The sequence below is a fragment of the Etheostoma spectabile genome, chromosome 8 (assembly GCF_008692095.1).
Source record: "Etheostoma spectabile isolate EspeVRDwgs_2016 chromosome 8, UIUC_Espe_1.0, whole genome shotgun sequence".
Lineage (NCBI taxonomy): Eukaryota > Metazoa > Chordata > Actinopteri > Perciformes > Percidae > Etheostoma > Etheostoma spectabile.
Genome location: NC_045740.1, coordinates 24,964,854 through 24,975,425, shown reverse-complemented (window position 1 = coordinate 24,975,425; position 10,572 = coordinate 24,964,854). Strand labels below are relative to the sequence as shown.

General features: G+C 42.0%; 1 protein-coding gene across 1 annotated transcript in view; it reads left to right on the top strand.

The window, feature by feature from the left end:
• Positions 1-123: 123 nt before the first annotated feature.
• slc7a5 (solute carrier family 7 member 5) overlaps positions 124-10,572 on the top strand; it is a 45,638-nt gene continuing 35,189 nt past the window's right edge. Inside the window, 2 exon segments of the mRNA XM_032523853.1 lie at positions 124-974; positions 3,344-3,469. Of these exon segments, the coding sequence (XP_032379744.1) occupies positions 380-974; positions 3,344-3,469 (721 nt within the window). The 5' untranslated portion in view covers positions 124-379.

The window sequence follows — 10,572 nt, the reverse complement described above, 5'->3', positions numbered from 1 at the left end:
GGAATGAAGTGTAGACGGTCCACTGTCCACTGTAGAGAGCAGTGGTTCCTCCTTCCGCCGCTAGAGGGCGGGAAAGGACAAACGAAATACAGGCCTAGCCCGTTGGTGAGGGGACGCCAAGCCAAAGCATTGGCTAGCATTTACGGAGGAGGGACATCAATTTACAACAGTTTCTTTGTACGTGGATGGAGTGGGGATACGAGAAAACACGCTGCTCTGACTCAAACCAACAGACACACCGCGGACTCCTCGTGGTTGAGCCCGGCCGGCATAAGACCACACACCGGATCGACAGAGAGAAGAAGAAGAACAAGAGGCGGCAAAGCAGGAAGCTTTTTGTCAACCAATAGTGAGCAAAAAGAACAAGGAAACTCAGCCAATGATGTCAGGTTTGAAAAAGAGAAATTCAAATTCCTCGGCAGACAGGGATGAGGAGGACAGGCAGGTAAAGGAAAGGATGCTGTCCGGCGGGGACAAGGTGGATTCCAACCTGGGTGGAGCACGGGGTAGCGACCCCGACAGCCCTGACAACAACGCCGCCAGAGGAGACGACGGGGGAGAAGGGGTCGCCCTGAAGAGGACCATCACCCTGTTGAACGGCGTGGCCATCATCGTAGGCACCATCATAGGCTCGGGCATCTTCGTCACACCCACCGGCGTGGTAAAGGAGGCCGGCTCGGTGGGTCTGTCCCTGGTCATATGGACGGTGTGCGGGGTGTTCTCCACGGTGGGAGCCCTCTGCTACGCGGAGCTGGGGACCACCATCAGTAAGTCCGGCGGGGACTATGCCTACATCCTGGAGGTGTACGGCTCCCTGCCGGCTTTCCTCAAACTCTGGATCGAGTTGCTCATCATCCGGCCGTCCTCCCAGTACATCGTCGCCTACGTTTTCGCCACCTACGTTCTCAAGCCAGTGTTCCCGGATTGTCCGGTGCCGGAGGACGGGGCCAAGGTAGTTGCCTGCCTCTGCATCCGTGAGTATCAAAGCCGAGCCGTGCCATGCTGCCTGCTGATGCAACTTTGGGCGTTGTTGTTGTTTTTGTGCCAGATGAAGTTACACTTCCTGAGGGTATTTGTACAGACAGGTGGATGAGAAAACCTATTGACTCAAATAGGCCTACACACAGTTTACATGTTTTACATGTTTATCTGGCCCACGTGAGATGCAAAGACACACACACGCACACGCACACGTACACACGCACACACGCAGCCTCAAACGATGGTGAAAAATGCCGCGCTATTACATCAGCTTCGGTGATGATAAAGGAAAATCATAATTGGCAACTTTTCTCATAAAGTGACACTTATTAGAACTTATATGTATTACTACACGTGTTCTCGTTTACTTATTCATATTTAGTGATATTTTAAGAGGTTAATCTCTTTTGAAAACTTTTCTGGATTTGACAGAATTTAAATAAAGCGTTTTTCTAGTGTTAACATAATTTTTTACACAGGACAGGAACCATTCACCATTCATACACATTCACACACTGTGGCCGAGGCTGCCGTACAAGGTGCCACCTGCTCATCGGATAAACACTCACACACACACACATTCACACTCCGATGGCGCAGCATCGGGGACAAATCCGGGGTTCAGTGTCTTGCCCAAGGACACTTCGACATGGGACTGCAGGGCAGTTTAAATTTATAAAATTTAAAAGGCCACTAATTTGAGAAATGTATTAAAATATTACGTTGATGAACTTAATTCAAGTGAATTCGGTGGGCCTACACAGCACATTTGTTTGATGTAATATGTGACATATTCAGATTTAACAAAAACCCTATATCCATTCATTGCTTTTATTTTACTGTCCATAACTGAGATCACACACAGTAGGCCACTTAATTATCCTTATAGCATCTTTCAAAAAAAATAAGACTTCAACCAGGCTAAATGTCATGAACAAACATATTTAACTTACTATATTTATTTTCACTCAAAGCAGTCAGTTAAACCACAATTATAATGCTGTATTTAGCAGCACGTTTTAAGCCTGTAGACAATAGCTTCACAGTTCAGGGATTGCTAAATGAAAATGCTGGTTTATTTCATTGCAACTTGTTTTCTATGGAGTCTTAACAAGATTAACTCTGGATCAATTTGTTTGCACCAATCTCTGGTGATTTCTTTGACAGACACACACAATATCCCCCCTTTCATCTCACACACTGCATATTTATCTGAATATACAGTATAGTTACACAGAAATTGTATATGTACATGTATATTAATACGTTTTGTGGGTGTGGGTGTGAGTGTATGTGGTGTCAGCTAGTAATCCTAGAACGTAATCTTCAGATTGACTGGAGGCTAAATCCTGACTGAGACCACATGACAACATACAAAGCCGTAGACTGAGAGGCTCAGTTATCTGTGTGTGTGTGTGTGTGTGTGTGTGTGTGTGTGTGTGTGTGTGTGTGTGTGTGTGTTTCATGAGGATTGCTCGCTTTGGTGTGCATGCCTGCCATGTAGGTAGTGGGGTGGTCAGGGTCACAGTGGGGCTGAGAGCCAGATCTCCACACACACACACACACACACACACACACACACACACACACACACACACACATTAATCTACAGCTCTGTAGTTCTATTTTAGTGAGGGGTATAGTTCCATTTGACCGGTTTCTGTTGGAATATTTGTAGTTGAAATCAGTGTGTTTCCATGCGTAAGCTTGCACACATGCGTAAGTTTGTGCATGTACACATCTATGGTTGCAAACATATACTCAAGTTAGCCAGTTTTGTGTGTGTGTGTGTGTGTGTGTGCTTGTGTGAATTTGGATGCCAGCCTCTGTGTGTAAGTGTGTCCATCCCTGTACTGTACTCAGGCTCCCTCCCTCTTTGCCTTGGTCTTTTTAACACAGAGCCTCATTGTGCTCTGTCTCGTAAACTGGTGTGGGCCCGACCTGATTTTAGGAGCTTTGAAGGGACCTGCTTCTTTAGTTAATCAGTTTTAATGGCGTCCTGGGTTTGAGGGTGCTTTGGTGTGTGTGTTTCATAAGGTCAGAGTCTGCTGGTGTCTCAGATTAGAGAACAATGTAAATGGTATAAATTACCTCAATAAAAGCTTTTTTTTAACATCAAAAACACCTGCAGAAAAGTTAGTTCTTTGTGTGGCCCATAAGAAATCCTTTATTGCACACATTGTCCAGCAGACTGAGTAAAGATGCCATGGTGGGATTTTGGTGCATACACTTAGAGTCAGTAGTGTAACGGGCCCTTTAATTCATGGTAAAGGCAAGAGAAACTAAAGTGCTGCTTTCTAAAGATGCCCCCACTTACAGTCTTTTTCTCTTTTCTTCTTTGTTTTTGTCCCTCTTTCTGCAGTCTTGTTGACCTTCGTGAACTGCTACAGTGTGAAGGCGGCCACCAGAGTGCAGGACTTCTTTGCAGCGGCCAAGCTCCTGGCGCTTGGAATGATCATCATCATCGGCTTTGTCAAGATTGGCCAAGGTACTACACACACACACACACACACACACACACACACACACACACACACACACACACACACACACACACACACACACACACACACACACACACACACACACACACATTCACAAGGTTCCATCCAAGGGTCATGAATGTCTTTAATGCCCCCTTGCTTCACCACTAGTGACAAATAAGCAACCTATAAGATTTGTGCATCAGCCCTACAATAAAAAAACAAAACATGTTGAATTCAATATCATTTATCATTTTTTAGCAGATTCACATTGTGATGATATGGACTCAGAATTTACAAATTTCTGTAATTTTATTATTTTATTCTATAATGTAAAATAAATTATTAAAAAAATGTGATCTGTAGTAATATGCAGTTTGATGTATGTATACTGGCAACATTATTAATGAATGGGTCAATAATCAGCATTATCATTAAATAAGCATACCACGTTTTACAGCCAAGTATTCACCCTTAGGGGTTAAACCTCCTTTGCAAATTGTTTGCTGTTTGTTGTTTGTTTAAGCACATACCAGTGAAATGGCAGTTGTCTTAAAGTACTGATCTCATTTAACAGTAGGGGGTTTCAAGCATAAAATTTCTGAAGAGCAATCTTTGAAGAGGACACAAATAATATAGCCACAATTATACTTGTAGAGGTTATGTGTACACAGAGGAAAGCCTTAATACGATCACTAGTGTAGCACGGAGACTGTACCATTATCCTTCCTTTTAGGGTTTCTCTTGATTCAATGAAAAAGCTGACTAAATTGACCCAAATATTCTTCTTTAAAGCCATTTATTTATTTTATTTATGTTTACAATCAAGCCTCAAAAATACCTTAAAGCATAATGACTTATTTTGAAAAAGTGACCCCGTATAAATAAATAAATACAATGCTGTTTTAATGCTTGTTAAATTAGGTGGTCATAAGGTAAATTAGTGAGCCACTGATAAAGCTCACCCTGACGGCCACAAATCTCTAAAAATATGAACACACTTACCTGGGACTCTACACCTGACTGTCCCTGGTCTCCTTGTTCCTTACCTGGGATTCTACACCTGACTGGCCCTGAGTCTCCCTGTTTCTTACTTGGGACTCTACACCTGACTGCCCTGGTCTCCTTGTCCTTACCTGAGACTCTACACCTGACTGTCCTGGTCTCCTGTTTCCTTACCTGAGACTTACACTGACTGTCCTGTTCTCCTTGTTCCTTACCTGAGACTCTACACCGACTGTCCCTGGTCTCCCTGTTCCTAACTGAGACTCTACACCTGACGTTCCCTGGTCTCCTTGTTCCTTACCCGGGATCTACAACTGACTGTCTGGGCTCCTGTTCCTTACCTGAGCTTACACCTGACTGTCCCTGGTCTCCTGTTTCCTTACCTGAGGACTCTACACCTGACTGTCCCGTTCTCCTTGTTCCTTACCTGGATTCTACACCGATGTCCCTGGTCCCTGTTCCTTACCTGACACTCTACACCTGACTGTCCCTGTCTCCTTGTTCCTTACCTGAGACTCTACGCCTGACTGTCCCTGGTCTCCTTGTTCCTTACCTGAGACTTTACACCTGACTGTCCCTGGTCTCCTTGTTCCTTACCTGAGATTCTACACCTGACTGTCCCTGGTCTCCTTGTTCCTTACCTGAGACTCCACACCTGACTGTCCCTGGTCTCCCTTCCTTACCTGAGACTCTAAACCTCACGGTCCCTGGTCTCCCTGTTCCTTACCTGAGACTCTAAACCTCACGGTCCCTGGTCTCCCTGTTCCTTACCTAAGACTCTACACCTGACTGTCCTTGGTCTCCCTGCTCTTTTCCTGGGATTCTACACCTGACTATCCATGGTCTCCCTGTTTCTTAGCAACAACAACACAAATCTTTAAAGTCAGATGTCTGTGAGTAAGGTTCATAGGTTTACCACGCGGTCATATTATAATTATAAAATGATCTTGCATCCTCCACAAAAATATTAGGTTTCATCTGGGACAGAGGATATATACTTAAATGCAGCAAACTTACTGATCTGCCACTTAACCTCATATTGAGCAAAACACAACTGTAGATGTTCAATATTAACCTCAATATCAGTTCACACAGATCAGGTTCATTGTCGGTTTAACGTTAGTTGGAGTTGGTGCATTTCTATCCAACAAGCTAGGTAACGTAACATTATATCACACTAACATAGCAAACTTTTTTGTGATGAATAATTTATGAATTTCTCAGCATCATTTCTAGTTGAGAAAAGAATAACTTCATCCAATGTTATTGGGAATAAAATAGCCTTGAACAGCCTACTTACTACATTCCACAACTAACATTACTACCAGTATGTGGACAGTGGACATGGCAGTGGACCAAACCACTGTGAGGCAAGGGAGGGGGACTAAAAATATTTCTTAACTTAAAAAGCATTTTTTGGGGTTTCTATTACTACTTACTACTTACACAGATATTTGAAGTGGACATCATTATGTTATCTACAATACACAGCATGGTTTTTAATGATATTTCTAGGGAGTGGACAACCCTTAGATGGGGGGGGGGATTTACGCCTATGCTGATAGCACACACTCAATAGATAATGAGTTATGCAACATATCATTATGGAGCATACCATCTTTTACTGTGTAGACTATGCCACATGGCTTGAAACAGGAAGTGGTTTATATGACTTGTAACCGTTCCATTTTTTTTAGAAAGTCTTTCCTTCTGTGTGTGCTTATCTCCTCCGTGACAGACAGACAGACAGTGTCATGCTCTGATAGGGAATCCTTAACTAGTTAGTTTTATAAAAAGCAAAGAAAAAAAAAAGAGGCTATTGAAGTTTTCATTTTGGCAATCTGTTTCTGTGAAGCTAATTTAACAATGACAACAATAATCTCATATGGAAAACACAATTGCTCTAAAGCCAATATGAAAGATACTTTTTTTTTTCATTTTCTTTATCTTTAGCTAAAGATTATTTAGCTGTATAATCCAGAGTCTATGATCACACTTCTTTCTCTATTTGAACCCCTGTCACCCCAATTTTGTTTGCACTGCTTCTGACACTATATCTGATCACATTCTGGCAGTGTAATCCATTCTGGCCAAAGTAAATCTCAACCAGGCCTGTTGTTTATGTTTGATGGGAGCAGTGAATCTGTGGAAGTGGAGGAACTGGTGTTTAGCTTCCTGGAGCTGGGCCAACCCCTCATTAAGACCCCAGAATGATGTGAAGTGCAGCCAAAGATGGCAGGACAGCACAGAGACCAGACAATGGCTCTTAAGCAGAACACAGTTCTTTTCATTGGAAATGTACTTATTAGCTTCAAGACGTCTGAGTCACACAAACACTCGTCTCTTTCAACAGTCTGTTTGAAGCAAGCAAGGACTTGTTTCCAGTCACTATAGGTCAACAGAACATTGAATGTTTTCTTACGATATATATATATATATATATATATAGATATATAATTCATGTCATAATGCATTGCAAAGGAGGGTCTGGCTAGTCCACACAGCATTTCAGGATGGGGGAAAAACATGCTCTAGTTTTTTGGCTTTAAACCTATCAAACCAATCAAAATTGATCATGGGTGGCACTAGGCGCCTGACAGAGCCACAGTGCCGCTGCAAAATAGCCTCTGGAAGAAACTTGTTTTGGTGTGTATGTTCAAAAGTTGTCTAAGTTGTGCAACAGAAATGCAGCCAAAAAGGACACCTGGCGGAATTTCCGGTGGCAACGGAGCAATCACGGAAATGGATGTGGACTAATGTCATAGAAACTAGACTACTATTGTTTGTAGTCTCAAATATTCAATTCAATTTTATTTGTAGTATCAGATCATACCAAGAGTTATCTCAAGACACTTTACAGATAGAGTAGGTCTAGACCACACTCAATAATTTACAGTTCAAGCATTTAGTGTGACAGTGACAATGAAAATCTCTTGTTTAGGAAGAAACCTGGGACAGACCCAGGCTCTTGGTAGGCGGAGCCTGCCGGGCCGGTTGGGGGTGTGATGAATAATAATAAAATAATAATATTGGATAATGGAACAGTGACTAGAAATAGTAGTTTGTAGTAGTTCATGGCACAGGACTTTAACTATTGACGACAACGTAATACTCAATCCGCTTCCTTTCCTGTGTACCGGGTACCTGCAGGCATTCCCCCCCCCTGCTGCCTGTGTGCTGCTATGGCTGGCTCTCTTTCTGTCTGCGGGGAAGTTTTGGGTTTGTTGTCCTCCTCTGAGAGAGCCACAGGGGCAGATAGAAAACCGTGGTATGGGGGAAACCCAATAAATGGGATGTAAGTAAGCATGTGTGTTGAAAATTTGAGACAGTGTGAGCTGCAGAACAAGTCGTGCAGATCACAAAGCAAGAAGTGTTACAGATTAGGAGCGGGAAGCTGACAAAAGTCTCCGGTTTTATCAGATTTGTACTGGGTTGCAAAGAAAGATGCCTTTGAGGGAAAAAAAAAGTGAAATGTCACTGAGTTTAAACAGAAGTGGAGTTGAGACTGAGGGGGAATTATGGAGCTCAGCTGTGGGTTTCCTCTGTCTGTAGCACTGAGCTGACCTATGACCTCTTGGCCTTTGTCCTCACACCTGACATGAACCCCAGCCAAGCTGTAGATTCAGCCTTGAAAGTCAGCATTTCTCTTGCTAGTCTCACTTTAACTCAAACTGCAACACCAAAGCTACAGTTTAAAGGTTAAAACATCTGAAAAAAATCTATCTATCTATCAAATTGTGTAAAATTGTAAAGAATTTTTTTTTTATTACAGTGTCTAGAAGTCTTTTTTAGCAATGATTTGTAGTGATTTATTACAGTACAGAGTTAATATAATCACATTCATTATTTAAGCTTAATTTAATTTATATTCTTTATTGATCCCCTATGGGGAAATTACAATGTACACTTGTTATTACACACTACACACAGGCCTGAAATACACACACATGCTCAGGTCCATTACATGCACTCATGGAGAGATGTCAGAGTGAGTGGGCTGCGACTGCTGAACAGGCACCCTGAGCGGTTGAGGGGGGTTTGGTGCCTTGCTCAAGAGCACCTTGGCAGTACCCAGTCCGTTCAGGGACCTGAACTAGCAACCCTCCGGTTCCCAACCCAACTCTATACGGACTGAGCTATTTACTCTGTTTTGCTGTTATGACTGTTTCCATTTCTTATTCAGAACTTTAATTAACTACTGCATATTCAGTGAGAAGTAGGTTAGCTTTCCGCAGCATTAAAGGTTTTCTTAGATATTGTTCTTTTTTTAAGAAGTCCTGGATTTGGCTTCCTGAAACCTGCAGATGTTTAGTTAAAATGGAGCTTCTGCTGACATTGTATTAAATGTGACGGTACCCTGGCTCTTTATGTCACTGCAGTTGAAGTTCAAGTTGTTTTTTTTATTAATTTTTTTTAGGGATGAGAGACCAAATATTGTAGATTCTTGATTAAAATGCCCAATCCAAGTTTGATCTTACATCGCACACGCACACGCACAGTGGGTTATTTGTGCACAGGTCACAGGTCTCAGACCAGCTGACTAGTGGGCAAACAGGACCTCAACACTGACTGGAACTGTTCAGAAGGGAACCAGAAAGAGATGTAGAGAGAGGTATGTGGTAGCTAGTTGTTCACTGGCAGAGATCAGTAGCAGAGGGCCCAGGGCCCACAGATCAAACGTTTACCTGCTGTCACATATGTATAGAGGAGCATTGTCCTGTTGAATAAATAAAAAATGGTAAAAATGATTTCAGGGAAACTGGTAACAACAGATCTTTATTTTTGAGTGTGAGCTAGTTGTAGTTGTTTGTCTGAAGTTTGTGTGCGCTTTATGAAAAGGTTTCTATGCCATGCGCTGACCTCACACTAGCAGACAGATGAAGAGTCCGGGAACTTTAGAAGTTATACATTCTTTAGTCTTGCATGGCCTGTCGTATCTTCACAGCTTTGTGGAGGAAGGGCTGGCTACACCACATGTACATTCCAAGATTGAGAGAAAGAAAACGCTCTGGGTTGTTTGCATTTCTTTAAATCAATCACAACAGTCTTGGGCGGAGCTTAGCTCCTGACACAGAGACGGTGGCTCTTCAAAATGGCCTTGGGAAGAAACTTGTTTTGGTGGAACATTTGCACCTGATAAAAAAAAGTAAAAAAAACGGCACTTAGAATATTAAATGAAGTTAACTCTTCACACAATACAGTTACGTGAGCTATTTAAATGAGCTGGATACATGGATAAATGTAATTTGCTCTTCCCAGCGTATCACTGTGTACTCTTTCCATGGCAAGTCCCCACCAAAATTTCCCAGTTAGAGAGGAAATGCCGTAAACACATTCTTTGTAAATCTTTACAATCATTCCCCAAAAGAAACAAGCAGGCCGGTCTTGTTGCACGATCCGAATCATGCTGTTTTCAGCGTAGGCAAACTCCTCGTAAGTGTAATTACCTTTTCTGTGTAGCTTGGTAGCTCAAAGTTTGTTGTTTGTATTTCAGCAGTGTGAAACATGCTGTTGGTGAGGAATTGGAATCAAACAGATAGCTGGATATTGTATGTTGACTTTTTTAATTAATTAATGCTACAAACAAACAATAATGATAAAAAAAAAAAATATTTAAACAAAACTCTAGTTTAGACAAAAAAGTAACATTTGGTTATTTAAAATGTTTAAATGTACCTCGTAGCTAATGTCTGACACACCACTAACAGTGGACTGGTAGAGTTTAGTAAAGCAAAACCATCTAATTAAAGTCATTAGGGTTTCTTAAGATCACATTTGAGGCCGGTGTACACCATTTCAGTGACTGTAGAAATTAAAATGAACTTGTTAAGTTGAGTACTTACTTATGTTGGAGACGAGCGCAGGGAATTCGCACCACTGTGTCCCAAATTTGAACAGGGATCACCCTTTCCCATGATAAATAAAAAGAAATCAAATTGTTAATAGTGCTGTCAGTTAAACGCGTTATTAACGGCGTTAACACAAACCCATTTTAAGGGCATCAATTTTTTTATCGTGAGATTAACGTTCTGTTTGGCCTAGAGAACGTTGTAGTCCTTTCACATGCTGTTGCAGCTACTAGTAACGTTAGAAAAACTACAAC